At 37.4% G+C, this 17,182-nt stretch overlaps 1 protein-coding gene across 2 annotated transcripts in view; it reads left to right on the forward strand.

Annotated features, from left to right (window-relative positions):
- Sfxn1-3 (Sideroflexin-1-3) overlaps window positions 1–16,219 on the forward strand; it is a 115,349-nt gene extending 99,130 nt beyond the window's left edge. For both annotated transcript variants that reach the window (XM_067142912.2, XM_067142913.2), the window contains exon 9: window positions 16,026–16,219. In XM_067142912.2, the coding sequence (XP_066999013.2) occupies window positions 16,026–16,085 (60 nt within the window). In that variant the 3' untranslated portion in view covers window positions 16,086–16,219. The remainder of the gene's footprint in view (window positions 1–16,025) is intronic.
- The last annotated feature ends 963 nt before the right edge of the window (window positions 16,220–17,182 follow it).

Raw genomic sequence — 17,182 nt, forward strand, 5'->3', positions numbered from 1 at the left:
TATAATTTAATTTTAAAGACGCAAATATTTCCTAAATTTTGGAAAATAAGTAAAATAACTCCGATCCTTAAATCTGGTGATAGTTCGAAAATTGAGAACTACAGAGCTATCTCAATATGTGCTCCAGCGAAGCTCTTTGAACAAATACTCTGTTAGAATATTTAATCATATCAAACCATACGTATCAGAATTTCAGCATGGGTTTTATCCCAAGCGTTCTACTACGACTAATCTTATGAACTTTATTCAGGATATTTCTGATTCAGTGAATGAAGGGCTTCCTATCGATGCAGTTTATACTGATTTTGCAAAAGCTTTTGATAAAATTGATCATGGTATTCTTTTGAGAAAATTATCATTATTTGGTTTATCTTCTGAGTTTCTGAAATTAATTTCTTCATATCTATTAGACAGAAAACAGTTTGTATCTTACGCACAAAATACTTCATTCAAGTTCAAAGTTAATTCTGGAGTCCCTCAGGGCTCAAACCTTGGTCCATTGTTCTTTTTATTATTTATAAATGACTTACCGATTGTAATAAAGTATTCAAAATGCTTACTATTTGCTGACGACTTAAAGATTTATAAGCAAATTACCGGGTATGATAATGCTATGGAATTGCAAGCCGATCTGAACAACTGTTACAAATGGTGTGTTGCAAACAGGCTTTTTTTTAATATTAAAAAGTGTTTTGTGATCACATTTTCTCTTAATAAGAATGTGACTGTGAATAACTACAGTATAAATGGTGAGATCTTGCAGAGCTGTAATTTAGTAAATGATCTGGGTGTTATGCTTGATTCAAAACTTTCATTCAACAGTCACATTCACAAAATTACAAATGAGGGATTTAGACAATTAGGGTTTATTATTAGAAATACTCAGGAACTTAGCGATGAATATACTTTAAAAATCTTATTCAGTCATCTTGTTAGAAGTAAACTTGAATATGCATGTGTAGTGTGGGCTCCTCAGTACATGTGTACAATTAACGAAATAGAAAAAATACAAAACAAATTTTTGCGATATTTATATTTTAAAAAATATAACCGATCATCATATCATCAAAGAGTTTCTTATAGAACTCTATTAAATGGATTTGGTTTAATGCAGCTCAGTACACGTAGAATATTAGCTCAACAGATATTTCTTTACAAGACAGTTAATGGAATATTAGATAACCAAGAGTTTCTTAAAAGAATAAACTTCAATACCAAGGGGGTAACTCTTTGTTTGAGACAAACATTTTACTGCCCCTTCTCAAGCACCTCACATCATAAAAATTCACCTGTTGTAAAAATGTGTGAAGTATATAACAGAATATCTTCAGACAGCAGACAAATAGATTTTGCTTTATCACTTCCTTTATTTTCAAAAATGTTAAAACAATATTTACATTATAATGAATAATTTATTGGAGAAAATTCAGCACTGAAATATGATGTATGTAATGCCACTATTATTTTTCAAGTGTATGTGTGTTCGTGTATTTGCTGTTCTTATGAATATTTTTTTCTCTGCTTATTTGTTTTATCTTCCTTAACTTTAATACTTTATATGTTTGTATGTTTTATTGAAAATGTGTTTAAATTATTCTTCATTTAGTCAAGGCAATCTTGGTTTTTTAATTGTTATATATTATTTTGTACATATAGGTACCATTTATATATTGAATGTATTTTGTACCATCCATTGTAATTGGGGATATACCCTGTTATGGATGTATTAATAAATAAATAAATAAATAAGTACAAGCAACTATTGAATTGTTGGTTGAGGACAATCAATTAACACGGTGGAAACAACTGCTTGAGACATGTGGGAAGCTGTTTCAAGCATATCATCAAAAGACTACATTCTTAAGTAAGGTATTTCTTTCAATAAAAATTTGTACATTGAGGTTAAGAGAAAATGGTGATAAATTGCTTAATTTGGTTAATCAGTTAACACTATACCCATACGGGATACAGGCATGATTTTTGTGCGTGTTTATAGACAGCTGCATGTATCCCATTTGGTCCCCGTCCCTTGCTTGGAGGTTGTAGTTTATATAGTGTCCACTAGAATGCAGCGGTTATCGAGAAGTTCAAACCTAAACGATAAAAAGGGTAGTTTCTCCTTACCATGACCTCTACCAAAGCACTTGATGTGCCGGGTGCTGAGCACGCCAAATATGTCGCGCTGTCAGCTGTGTGCAAATAAGTCCTCACACCGGATCAATCATAGTGATATCTTGGATATTTCATTGGGAGAAGCGGGTTCAGAAATAATGACATTGATGAATACTTTGCTTTTGAGCCAGATAACATATCAAGTGATAATTAATGCAAGATATGTATTTGTTATGTCACTTTCGAGTGCAGGTTTTTTTAGCTGTATTATTTTACTCCAAATACAAATTATAGAAATACTTCACCTCCCATGAAATTTGGGCTTATTTTTTCATTAAGACAAAGAATGCAGGCTGATGATACACCTGTACTGCGAAAAGAAAGTACTATAGGTGGTGGTGCAAGGAGTTGCAAGGTTGGACTTTGCATAGCCCCATGTTTTTAGGCTACCGTACCAAAACAAACTATTCTAAATAGGTAAATTTTGTATTTCAAATGCACTTGTGTTTATTTGTGGCTAAAGTAGCCACATTAAATGACTCATTTTTATTGTTTGAACAGGCTTATTGGTAAAACTTGAATGTAAATTTTTTTCTCATTTATCTTTAAAATGTTTTTCATATGACTAGTATAATTAAAATATTTTAGATATGCACTTCCTGATTAACATCTTCATTTTGGATGGCCATCATCTTCATATGATTAAAAAATCAGGTATATTCTATGTTTTGCTCTTGTGTAATAACGTATTGAATTTGAGGAAGAAGACCAGTTCAGTGCCAGGGGCCATGCTGAAATATGATAGTGTTGAAAGTGTTAACATCATTGGGTGTGAGAGGTTGATGGATCGTTCAGTAGTATTAATGTTCTTAAGCATTATATCATGCTCATATAATACACTCATCACATCACTTGAAAGCAGGTCTGATGATGATCTAACTCTGGAATATGTAAAAGTAAAGTTAATGAATATAAGTCGTAGATCTTCAGGTCAAATAAATCCTTCTATAGAATCTGCCCTTATGGTACCTAAGTAAGTAATGTAATGTAAGGAAACATGAACTGTTTCTTTTGTATACATATTGAATATGCTAAAAATGAATGCAAAAGTATTTAACTTCCGAAAAGAAGAAAGACCATGTCAATCAAGTTGTCAATAGTTTGAAGAAAATCGTCAAGAAATGGGGATGAAGTTTGCGCTTCAGTGTAAATTTAAGTCTGAAGATGAGTAAGGACACATGATTCTGGAGTCACCAATCATATGACAAATAGTAGGGAATTCTTCAACCAATTAGACATGTCGATAAAAATATATGTTTGTTTAGCCAACGGTAACAAATGCAAAGCACGTTGTCATGTGCTAATGATAAAAGTAATGTTACAGATGTTTTGTTTGTACCTATATTGCAGAACAGTTTACCTTCAGTCAAAAGGTTAGCACAAAAGAATTTACTAGTCATATTTAAAGAACTATAAAAAAAAAAGAGAGAAGATGATACTGTAACCATTGCAGATGAATGTTCAAATTTGTATAAACTTTGTCTCATGTAACAATCCTTTATGTTGTCTCAAGATCATGCTGAAAATTGTCAATACACCTGGCATTGATGTTTTGATCACAGTAATGTGAAGCAGTTAAGTTGTTGAAAAAATAATCACCTTGCAACTGAAATCAAAATTATAGACTGTGGAATTAGGAACACCTGTGATGTCTGCACGAAAGGAAAGATGACACAAAAAGTTTTCCCAAAGAAATCTGAAAGTACAACAAGGTTACTGTTGGATTTGATACACCAGTGTAAATGCCTATGTTGAGCAGAAAGAGGTATATTTGAATGATGATTGATGAATCCTCTTGTTACATAGAAATTTTCCTTTTAGAGTACAAAAGCGAGACATCAGAAAAGATGAAGGCATGTTTTGTTAAAAAACCGAGGATGGTGGAGCCAGACTGGGAAGAGAGCACACAGATTCAGCATTGCAAGGATACTTCAAACAAAAAGGAATCCATTCTCAGTTCATGACCGCATACTTGCCACAGCAAAATGGGGTAGCTGAGGAAAAAAGTAGACTTTAAAGTAAATGACATGATGCTTGCTATCCAGTGCCAGTTTACCAAATAAAGATTGGGGAGAATCAGTACATACATCAGATTATTTACAGAATTGTCTACTATCTAATCTGGTTGAAAAGACAACTTTCGAGCTGTAGTTTTCAAAGAAACCAGACTTGTGTCACTTAGTATTTTTTGCTAGTACAGTTTTGTTCATATTCCAAAGGAAAAAAGAAGAAAACTAGACTCAAAGGCTCATGATCTCAAGTTTGTAGGGTACACAAATAATTCACAAAACGGAAGGTCAGTTTTGACATTCCTCAAAAATCAAGTGAGGTTAATCTCAACAGTAAAAAAATACTTAGGGTCTATGTGTTAAATTTGAGGATGCAAAGATGCAGTGATTAAAGAGGACCAAGACAGTGAGAAATGAAGTTACAGCTTAGAGATACAAATAAAAGAAAGGACAACAGCTGAAATGTTCATCGAGACTGCGAATATTGTAAGCAACATTGAAAATCGTACCACAGGTAAAGAAACCTTATCAAGACCAGATGCTGAACACTGAATAGCAGCTATGGTTGACGAGATAGATTCATTGAGAAGAGAATGGAATGTGGGAATTGGCAGAACTTCCAGTTAACTTAACAGATTTGTTGGATGTAAATGGGTATTTAGAATCAAACATTGTAATCAAATTTGTATAAACTTTGTCTCATGTAACAATCCTTTATGTTGTCTCAAGATCATGCCGAAAATTGTCAATACACCTGGCATTGATGTTTTGATCACAGTAATGTGAAGCAGTTAAGTTGTTGAAAAAATAATCACCTTGCAACTGAAATCAAAATTATAGACTGTGGAATTAGGAACACCTGTGATGTCTGCACGAAAGGAAAGATGTACAAGGCCAGATTAGTTGCACAGGGATTTTTGCAAATATTTAGAACCGATTATAATGGAGTTTTCGCATCTGAATGTTTTGATTGTAGCCAGAAAAAAGGAGTCATATGTCATGTCATGTCATCAGCCTAGAGACTGGTTGGATCCTGAAATAGCACCACCAAAGTTTATGCAGTTACAGGGAAACTGCAAAAACCAACAGCAGCACCAAAATGAGACGCATTAGGCAAGATAAAGAGCAACAACCATGAAGGTAGCAAGAATGATTGCTGGTACAAACAGGTGGGAACAGTGACAGGAGGGTACTCAGAATGAATGAATGAATGAATGAATGAATGAATGAATGAATGAATATATACATTAGAAGTCTGTTATAGTGAGAATGCACAATGGCGAAACATTTACTCGCTATAGCGGATTGCCGTTACTTCTGATTTTTGTGAAAGTCGGGAAAACCCCCATAAACATTAAAATCAGTATGAAATGGCAATCATTTTGTTCAAAACTTGGGTTTTCGCGGATAATATCCACACTACGGCTTACTTGTTTATTTTTCGAAATCCGATACTACGTGAAAGTGTATGTTTAATTTCATTCTGAAAAAATTATTTTGTACAAAAAATTATTTTACCGTATTTTTTCGAATTTTCCTTCAAAAAATTTTTAATCAGGCTTAAAAAGTGCTTTGTAATATCATATGAATGCCTTTCTTATACAGTAGGCATTTTCAGACTATTTGTAGACGCTGAACATTGCTTTAGTTGAAGGTACATGATCGTTACTTCATCGTGAAACTTCACTCTGTGATTTACAATCAATTTGCTGCACCTACGTATAAGCCTATGTTGCAGTATGCTTGACGAAAGCCAGGTTATGGCATTGACATACCAACATTTGAAAATGTAATTAGTGTGGCTTTTGATATTGGACTGCGTGAATGTGAAATTGATTTGGAATGTGGTAACATGGCTTTAGTGAGGTGTGCACATTGTTCTCTCCCACTTTGTTTTAATCTGTTCATCGAAATCCCACATCTGCACTTTGAGGACTAATATAAGTACTTTCAGATGTGTGGTACTGCTGTATATGTGTGTTTTGCACTATTATAAGTACTTTAAGCACAGAGTTTTTGGCGCTGCTGATTGAAAATGTAATGATACACTGACGCCATTAAATTACATATAATTTCCTTCCTATGGTATTGATATCTTGTTACTTTGTTTCTCTCCATTAAAATGTTACTTGAGGTAGAATGAAACGTTTTGCATGGAAATGACGCACACCACTGTTTTGTTTATGATTGCTTGTCATTCTAAGCATGGTTGCGTTCGGTTCCGAGCGTTCGAGGTCAAAGGTGTCCCTTGTAAGTGTATGAAGTGCTCAAAGGAATACAGCCTGTATTCTCAGAATATTATTTTCAGATTTCTCGGTAATCATTTAAACCCCTTTCTTTCCCTCATTTGAGAATATTTCAAGTTTTCACGCGCCGAACTCAGTGTGTGCTTCCAGTACCAGAAAAATAGGCACCTGTGAAGTGGTATATCTTGTGGAGTTGTTGTCTTTGTTCATCACATGATCAGACCCATGCAAGTATGCGAATTCCTTTGTCTTTGTTTTGGTGGCAAAGTGGTGACAAACTCCATTTCATTGTGAGTACTGTGTGCGTGACTGTTGAAGTATTTATTGCAATTTTGCTTGCCAAATATACATGTGAAAGGTTTGAAATAATGAAGCAATTTCTTGTGCAGGAAAATACGTTTGATGTCGTTACCATGACTAGTGATGCTAGTAATAAACCAAAAGTAGTTCAAAAATTTAGGGAGGAATACTCGGAAGAATGGCCCTGTTTACTGCATTCCTCAAAATCTCATGCACATGTGTTTTATAGTGTGTGTAGACGCGATTTTTTAGATGCGCATGATGAGGAAGAACAAGACTGAAGTCCTTGCTCCGAACTGTTAAGTGCTCTGTTAGTGCAGAGGATGCACATGATATCAAAAGAAAAAGCATGTCACCAGTTTTCGTTTACCAAACAGGAACTATGAGCTGCTAAAGAAGCAACTACAGTACTCAACAAAAGAAATTATCCTTCAACCTCAACTCACGAGGGAACACAGACATGTGTTTCACTCGGATTTGGTTGAAATTTGGTAGGAATATTTGTGGGAGGCAGTAGAATGCTAAGGTGAAAACTGCATGTCCCCAGCGCAAGTTTAAATGCCAAAATAGAACAAATAAATAGTCGTAAAATTAGAAGTGCCGCGGGAGTATCGGGGTTTGGCGAAGCAGCAGACGTGAGCCAACCGGGCTGTGTCGAGTTGCGCCAGCAGCCAGGCAGCGTATAGTTAGCGCGTTCCCCTTAACTTCCCGATTAGATGTGCAAAACGTAAATACGAAAACAGCACATGAAACAAGTGTACAAAGGACGATGTTTGAACAACGATGCCAATAAGGTTTGAAGAATTCACGCCCGAGTTCTTGTTACTCGTTGTAATTAGTGCAATAGTGATTGTTTACAAAAAACAGTGTACAAGGCACAGATACTGTGTGCACCATGCACATCTTACAGCGCTGTCGCTTTCACAAGTATTATATTGGTTATAGGAAGGCTCTTCTTTGAAACAATAATGGACTGGATTAACAAATTGTGAAGGTTTCTTGTTAACATAGCCACATTTGTACCAACTGTACTGCCATATGCTACGAAAACGCGGAGAGGAGAACTGGTTGTGCGTCAAAGATTGCACTTTTAAAAATGTTGTTCCTTAAATGTACCTTGATGTCTAACCAGTTTAACAAAATTAAATCGTACAAAATAGTATAAATTGCTTCCAAATGCGGAAGCCCAAAACATCTAACGGCTGGATAAGTCCAGTGGCTCCTTTCGGATTTGTTTGAACATTAATGATTTTCTTACTCCCAATTTTAGCATTTAAAATATTTTCTTCTTTCTGTCCAGTCCAGGAATCGAGAACTAAAACACTGTATTCTGGTACTAGCTCACAATAAACATCCTGTTACCATCTCTGTAAAAGTTCTTTGGTCAGTTTTCCAGACTTTGAAGGCAAAGTGTACACATTTGGTGCGGTAAATAGTTTTTTTCTATATTAGGACCAAATTTGCCATTTTTTTTTTTTTTTTTTTTTCAACACCACTAGCAACTTCGGCAGGAGTTGTCCATCTGCCGAAATTATTGGCTGTATTGTGTAGCTATGAGTTAGTGAATTCATAGATTGTGCTTCCGCTAATACGACTTTTTCTCCTCGTTCATTATGGGTCCTGCCAGAATGGAACTCTTCATGAAAACCAGACTGATCAGTATTAAACACGCACTCTGGGCCATGACTTTCTATTAATTGCGACACTTCTTCAACAAACAGTGTCGCGTTACAGTTAGTATCTTCTTGTTCAAATTGGTACTTTTTAGATACAAATTTGCAAATTTTTCTTGATCCAATTTTGAATTTCTTTTTAAAACTCATTACCCAGGGATGAGATGCTCGAAACGTGTCGTAATTAACTAGACGAGCGTACTTTAAGGCCCATTTTTTAATATTTATATCTTGAACAATTTGTTTCGTTGTCTACTTTCTTTGAACTTTTGATAAGTCTTCTTCGTAACAAATTTATTTTTTTCTCCCATTGTGCCACCGTTTTCCAGTTGTTGCTCCCACCTGTAAAGCTCTTGCCGGAACTTTAATTTACAAAACCTGTGTTTCACTGATGCGAAGCTCCTCTGTTTCCCACCTTTGTTTCGCCAATATTCGACGACCTTCTTCTTATAAGTTATTGGGATTAGGCATCGTTCAGCCGTTGTTGTGGATGCAGGGTTAGGAGCAACATTTTTGGAGACAAGGTCAAATAACGGTGTTTCAATATTGTCTTCCTCGAAATCAAAGTCATCATCTGACATATCCAATGTGCCATCCAGTTCCACTGTCATATCGGTATCCAAAACCCTGTCGGCAATTAGACCTGTAAAACGGAGACAAGAACACAATTCCTGTGAACGCTTGTTTTTCTCGTAAAAGTGTATATATATATACATTCATCTACTTACGATATACAGTAGAAGTCCGTTATAGCGAGAATTCATGGGCGCGAAAAATTTACTCGCTATAACGGATTGTCGTTATATACGATTTTTGTATAAAAATCGGAAAACCCTTCGTGCACTTTGAAGTCGGTATGAAACGGCAATCAGTTTGTTCAAAACTTGCGTTTCCGCAGATGATGTCCACACTACGACTTACTTGTTTGCTATTTTTCGTAATCCGATACTACGTGAAAGTGTATGTTTAATTTCATTCTGAAAAAAAATATAGTTCCGTATTCCTCCGAATCCAAGATTAACCCAACTTTTTCCTTCAAAAAAATTAAATCAGGCTCAAAAAGAAGTTTGTAAAATCATACAAGCCTACGCATTTTTAGACGCCGAACATTGACTTTCGTCACGCCGTATTTCATTTTTTTGCGGCTGCAGAATTATTCTTTATTTCCGCGGGTTTAAGGACCATTAACTTAACATTGGCATCATAATACCGAAGAGAACCCGTTGAAAATTTTCCGGCAATACCTATTCCATGCGTCTCTACAATACAACGAACCATCAGGAAATTATTCTTGCTGTCTATAAAACTGTTACTTTTATGCAGCGTCAGATATAACCGGCTACCGCTACACGCACGTCCCGCTTGTTGGGTGCGGCCAAATTAAACGGCTAGCGATGTATAGGTCTAATCGCGAACGTTGAAAGTCAACGAACGAGTTTATTGCTCCACGGTATGGCCAACCGCCCTTGCGTTTTTCGTGCACATACCTCACAATTTCATCATCGACTTCTTTAATGCGTCCTTGTTGCGGACCACTGAATGCATTTTTTGTACAGTACCGGTTCGCTTTTTTTTTTTTCACGCTAACGCCAAATATTGGCTTTAGTTAGGCCTATGCCGTATTTTCTTGCGGCTGCACAATTACTCTACATTTCCGAGTGTTTAATAAACATAAACTTGGCATCATAATATCGACTAGAACCTGTTTAAAATTTGCCGGCAATACCTTTTCCACGTATCTTTACAATACGACTATCCATCACGAAAATATTCTTGCTCTCTATAAACCTTAATTTTACTAAGCGTCAAGTACAATAGACTCTGCCACTGAGTAGCCATGGCTTTTCTAAGAATTCGAAGGGTCGCATATTTTGATGCCATTCTGCAGATTTGAGAAACACACAGGCACTGTACACTGTACAACCGGTAGCGATGTGTGGTAAAGAAGCGGTCGTCAATGAGTTCTGTGCGCGTGTGAAAAGAAGCAGCGTGGTTACCGCGGTAGTTACAAGTGGTATCCATTAACTTACTGTTAGGCCGCGAATGCAACAACCCTTGAGTTTTCGCATGAGATACTGAGAAAAAAAAAGTCTTGGATTGGGAGAAATACGGTATCACTCCAGAGATTTCTGTGGAAAACACCTCAGCTTCCTTCTTCAAACAGCGTCATCTAACCTAACCGTATGTGTAGCCTATCATGAAAACATATTTGAAAAGCATGTAGAGAAATAACCTCCTCGCGAAAAATTTACATGTAAATAGCCGTAACTAGACGCGAGAAGATATGAAATATCCTCTGAAATCAGTGATGTACTCTGCCATATCTTGAGGTGTATGACAGTCTTACGTCATTTCCGTATATAACATTAAAATTAAGATGTCGTTTATTCTGTCTTTAATTTTACGAGTTAACAACTGCTATCGGCCACGTCATTTACGCATTTATTACGAAAACTTATTATCCTCTTTTTCATTTCGAATTTTCTTTAGAGAACAGCAGTCGATGGGTATTACTAATCAACTCCAACATCGCCTTTGAATGTCAACGAGAGAGCTCGCAAATGCACAAAGTGAGAAAACTATACCGTACCGAAGATAATCGATAGCATTTTGTTGCAAACGTTTCAGTTTTCTTATTCAAACAGCGTCACGTATCCTAACTTAACCGTACTAAACGTATGATGAAAACATATTTCAAGCGCCGGTAGAGAAATTATACCTTTCTCGCTATAAATTTTCATAACAGCCTTTCCGTAATTTAACCAGACGCGACAAAATACAAACTAACTTATGAAATCAATTAAGCACTCTGCCATATCTCGAGGTGTATCCCATTCTTACTTAATTGCAGTATTTAGCCTCAAAATTAAGCGGTCGTTTAGTCAGCCTTAATTTTTAACGAGTTGACAACCGTTATTGGACACGTTATTTATGCATTTATTACGAAAATATGTTCTCTTTCATTTCGAATTTTCTTTACGGGACAGCTGTCGACGGATATTACTAATCGACTCCGACATCGCCTTCGAATGTCGACGAGAGAAATCGCTAATGCACATAGCGAGGAAACGATGCCGAAGGTAATCGATCGCATGCAATATCATCGCTGGGGTGCATAAATATCGGTAACGGAAAAAATCGGGCGCGCGTAATCGCTCGTAATAACGGATGCGCCAGTGATAGGGTTCTCGCTGTAACCGAAGGACGATACACAGTTTAATATAGGAATTTTGAAGGAACAAAAAAAGTCGTCGCTATAACGGAGTTCTCGTTATATGTCGTATTCGCTATAGCGGACTTCTACTGTAATTCCAATCCCAAATTCCTTTCATCTTCAGAAAATGGGGTGTCTTTTTTTTTCACACTCTGCAAAACAATTCTGAAGGCACACTACTACATTCCACGGACTGAATGACTTCTGCAGTGGGCGTTTTTTTGTATCTAGGTGTAAAAAATCAATTATTACCATACATGGTTAAAGTAAATAAACAATCGCCATACATAAAAATGACTATAAGAACGTCAGATTTTACCTGTCATTGTAAGAATGTTGTCTCATCGGACGACCAATCAATGTGCACCTCTTGATCTGCTTTGACGTTTCTAATCGGGAAGATACTAGGTATGTGCGAAGTGCAGTGTAGTAAAGAAGAGTGGCCGGGAGGATGGGGGTGGGTGGTCATTCATTCGACTCGAGCGAGCAGCCCGACTATACGCTGCTCATGTCCGCTGCTTCGCTCCTCCCTCCCTCTCCGCCACACCCAGATACTCCTGCAGCACTTCTAATTTTACAACCATTTATTTGTTCTATTTTGGCGTTTAAACTTGCGCTGGGGACATGCAGTTTTCACCTTAGCATTCTACTGCCTCCCACGAATATTCCTACCAAATTTCAACCGAATCCGAGTGAAACACATGTATGTGTTCCCTCGTCAGATATGTACTGCAGATCACCTGTTACTTTAGCTGGTAAGAATCATACACTCTTTATATGCCAGTCTTTGAATATGTTACATCTGGTTGAATTGTATGTTGTTCATTGATTTTTCAATGATGTGTAAGTAAGATATCGGGAAAAAAATTACACAGCCACACCCCCACCCCCCCCGTCGTGTCATAACGGCTGCATTACGAATTGCCTTTCTTGAAATTTGGCATCTGTGCTATAGTTCAACCAGGTTTTCCTTTCTGTTTACCTTCAGCTTCTGTATACTGTAGTTCCTGTTTCTCACAGCAGACTCTATTTTCCATAATAGGATTCATTAGGCATGGAAATGAAATGGTATGGCTTTTAGTGCTGGGAGTGTCCGAGGACAATTTCGGCTCACCAGATGCAGGTCTTTTGATTTGACGTCCGTAGGCGACCTGCGCGTTGTGATGAGGATGAAATGATCATGAAAACGACACACACACCCAGCCCCCGTGCCAGGAAAATTAACCAATTAAGGTTAAAATTCCCGACCCTGCCGGGAATCGAACCCAAGACCCCTGTGACCAAAGGCCAACACACTTACCATTTAGCCATGGATCCGGACAATTAGGCATGGAGCTCATTGCTATGGCAGCATAATGCTACCTCACCGTTCGTATCCACGAAGGGAGATGGTTCCTGTTTTTGTTATTTATGTTGATGATGATTCTTGTTGTTTAAAGAGGCCTAACGTCTTGGTCATCGGCCCCTATTCCCTATCTTACTTAAAGTACGGCACTGATTTGTTGGCCAAATTGAGCTATGCTCATGCCTAAGAACAACACTGAAACAAACATCAATAATTCCTTATTATTCAAACTTCCTACTAACATGGTGCGATATGTCTGTGGACTCCACGGTTGAGATAGAGGATGTAGTCCACTATCTTCTGGAGTTCCTCCACACTTTAAATCCACCAGGTTTTTAACCTCACAATCTCAGTCTGAAATTTGGAGCACCTAAAATTCTGTTATGGAATCTGATATCTTGTAAGCTTTGTCACAGCATCAGGCTGCAAGTAAAGTTTTCACATAATAATGTGATCGAAGCAACCATCTTCATGGGATGTAATTTGGGAGAAAGGGTTTTTATCCTTTCCATTTCTTTCATTTCGTCCAACTACAACTTCCTATTCAAATGATTGCAGTTTCCCATTAAAGAATGCTTCGCAGTGATAAACAAAACTCGGAGCAGTCTTTAAAAGTTGCTGGTGTGGATTTAAGGAATGATTGTCTTTCCCTTGGCGTGTTATATGTAGCCTGTTCATGTGTAAGTTTTCCTGACAGCTTTGTGATTCTGCAGCCACATGTGTGAAGGAAAAATGTTGTTAAGAAGAAAGTTTTATAAAACAACCCGACTTCAACTAGTCAAAATTTAGATTTTATAATTCCACCTTTACAATACTGTAATTGTCTTTATTACAAAGACTACATTAAATTAAACTTGTGAAACATGTTTCGTCCTCTTATAGGACATCTTCGGTCACAAATACATAACATTAAAAATAAGGCGAGGACACATTAAAATAAGTGAATGCAAAGTCTTTGTATCCTGTGATGCGGCGTGATAGTGTCTTGTCAATCTTCAATGTTAAAATGGTGCAGTGTGAACATTGAAGATTGACAAGACGCTTTCACGCCGCGTCACAGGATACAAAGACTTTGCATTCACTTATTTTAATGTGTCCTCACCTTATTTTTAATGTTATGTATTTGTATTTGTGACTGAAGATGTCCTATAAGAGGACGTAACATGTTTCACGAGTGTAATTTAATGTAGTCTTTGTAATAAAGACAATTACAGTAAAGGTGGAATTATAAAATCTAAATTTTCACTAGTTGATACTTTTACAATACGGGCTCTAATATGAAATTTATAACGTGCAACCTGACTTCACCAACAACCTTGGACAGGCAGAAGGCAAGGGCGCCTGCCATTATAATGAATTTAGTTGTGACTGGCTGTAGGTTAGGGAGCCTGCCATCATAACAGGAACTCTTCCAAGTCAGTTGTGACTAGCAGTAGGCAAGAGGGCCTTGCATTATAATGAAAACTCTCAGACTCGAATGTAACTGGAATTAGGTTGTTTTAAATTTATTTTTTTACAATTTGCTTTGCTTTATGTCACACCAACACAGGTACAGTCCCAGCATTTGCCCAGTGTGAAAATGGAAAACCATCTTCAGAGTTGCCTACAGTGGAGTTCGAACCCACTGTCTCCCGAATGCGCGTTCCACAGCTACGTGACCCAAATCGTGTGGCCACTTGCTCAGTGAAGTGGGAAATGGGGCTTGGCTTTTAATGAACGCTCCCCAAATAGATTGTGACTGGCAGTAGACAAGAGGGCCTGTTATTATAACGAAAACTCCCCAACTGGATCGTGACTTCAGCAATAACCCTGGACGGCATAATTTGAACTGCAATAGGCAAGGGAGTCTGCGTTTATAATGACAACTACTCAATACAGTTGTGACTGGCTGTAGGCAAGGGACACTGCCATTATAATGAGAACTTCCAAAGTCAAGTGTGACTGACAGTAGGCAAAGGGACTGCCATTATAATGAAAACACCCAAACTCAACTGTGACTAGCATTAGGAAATGGGGCCTACCATTGTAGTGAAAACTCCTCAACTCTGGCTTTATATGAGAAGCAACATATACCGACCTCCCCATGGTGTTTCTCAGGTAACGCTAAGAGCCATGCATCCAATTAAATCTTTAAAACATTTAAGCTCTTTAAACTTTAAGATTTTTCAGTCATGAAATTACCAGTGTTTCACCTCTGTGTAGCAGTGGGTTCATCAGTTGAAATGCTACACCTTTCCAAGACGCTGGCACTAGTGCGCCGTTGAGACACCACTGCAAGCCTCCTATATAAGACAATGCAATGATGGTACACTAGGGAAGCATGTGCCTCCACTTGTGTACATGCCTGCCTTTGGCCTAATTAAATCTTAATCAGAACGTGTATGGTATTTTACCTAGAATTCCATAGCGTAGCCCAGGTACATGAGCTAGTGATGAGATAAAGGCTAAGTCAGGATTGAACTCAATTGATGTAGCTATACGCAGTGGTAGGGGTGTCATGTGAGGCGAATGGAGGAAGATAGGTTACGTAGGGGAACAGTGGACTCAGTCATGTCATGGAAGGTGGTAGAAGTAGAGGGAGATGTAGGCAACAATGGTTAGACTTAGTTTCTGGTGATTTAGAGATAAGAGATATGGAAGTAAGAGGCAGCAGAAACTAGTTATGAATAGAGGGTTGTGGAGGCATTTAGTAAATTCATAGAGACTTACAGACTGAATGCTGAAAGGCATAACAGTGTATAATTCTATATGTGTGTGTGTATTTTTAGATTTTTTTTAAGTAGTGCCTTTGAAAAGTTTATTCCAAAACTTGGACAATATTTTTCCACTGAATGACTTGACTCGTGAAATAAACGACAGAGTGGAATTAATTTTTCAGGTACATTGAGATCAGTAATAGTCACTAATTTTGCTAATCATCATTCTTGCCTCATGCTCTTTATTTTGGTGATCTAATGCATTAAACTTTTTTATTTCATAGTCATTGGAGTTCTGTTGGTTGTGAAAATGTTTTATAATGTAATCAACTACATTTTTGTTTTCTAATTAATCCTGTTTTCATTTCAGCAAGTAATCAAGAAGAAGTCACCTCCTCCTGAGATTGTATATTACAACAAGGGTTTGTAAACAAGCCATCCTTATATTTAGTCTTATGTTCAATATGGGGCCTAAGGAAAGCTTTAAGTTGTTTAGAAAGCTTTATATTTTGGGAATATTTTATCTTGGTTTGACTTGGTCATGCCAGAAATATGCTTCATGATGCCATCCTATTATGTTTATCATGTTATTTTAAGAGTAATTCCACTGTTTTAGTTATTTCATTAATTGTATGACTATTTTCCTTTCATTCTCTACCCAAGGTCAGATCCAGGGAGCAGTCGGTGGGGGAGGGGGGGTACTTCAACCGTCAGCCTTAGTGGGTATGAAAATTTGACAGGAGGAGGGGTTCGGGACAATAACAAAAGATGTTACACTTTGAAAGTGTTTGAAATTGCTTGTAGATGCAAGAAAGGAAATTAATTAATTAATTAGTCAATCATTATGCTTTATTTGCAAATAGAGGTATTAGCCCTGGTGACAAGTGTCAAGTAAAATAATAATTGAAATGCATCAGCCGCAGGGTGGTGGCATATTGAGCTGATGCCATGTTGACTGCCTCCGTGTCATTTTTGACTTTTACTCTTCCAGATCACAGTAGTGAATTTAAACTCTATTGGGTGACCTGTGACTGAGTTGTTAATGATTTTTATCAGGTAGGCACCAAACATACCAACAGTGATCTTTAACATCCTGACATCGTACGACAAGGAGTGCTGAGGACTTTTTACTTTCTTGTAGCCTTCAGCAATCCGATGTTACCCGATCGGTGTGAGAAATGTGCAAGGGCTACCTGCCCAAAGCAGGAGCGGGTTAAGAAAAAGGTGAGGCCTAGTTTCCAAATTATCAAGGCTCAACGATGGAACAGTGACTGGAAGCATCTGTGAGTTGGCCAAATCACCCAAGCTACAACGGGTAGACATTGCTTGTATCTAGTAGACAAAGTGGAAAGATGCGAAAACCTGTGATATTGGTGAAGGACAAAAGCTCTTATACTGTGGCACAACATACTGCCAAAATGGCTTGACAGTTGTCGTCTCCAAACGATTGAGAGATACCATCACTTACGTAGACTGTATATCCGATCGCTTGATTGACATTGGAGTTGTCACCGGATCGACAATAGT

Source organism: Anabrus simplex, chromosome 3, assembly GCF_040414725.1.
Source record: "Anabrus simplex isolate iqAnaSimp1 chromosome 3, ASM4041472v1, whole genome shotgun sequence".
Classification (NCBI taxonomy): Eukaryota; Metazoa; Arthropoda; class Insecta; order Orthoptera; family Tettigoniidae; genus Anabrus; species Anabrus simplex.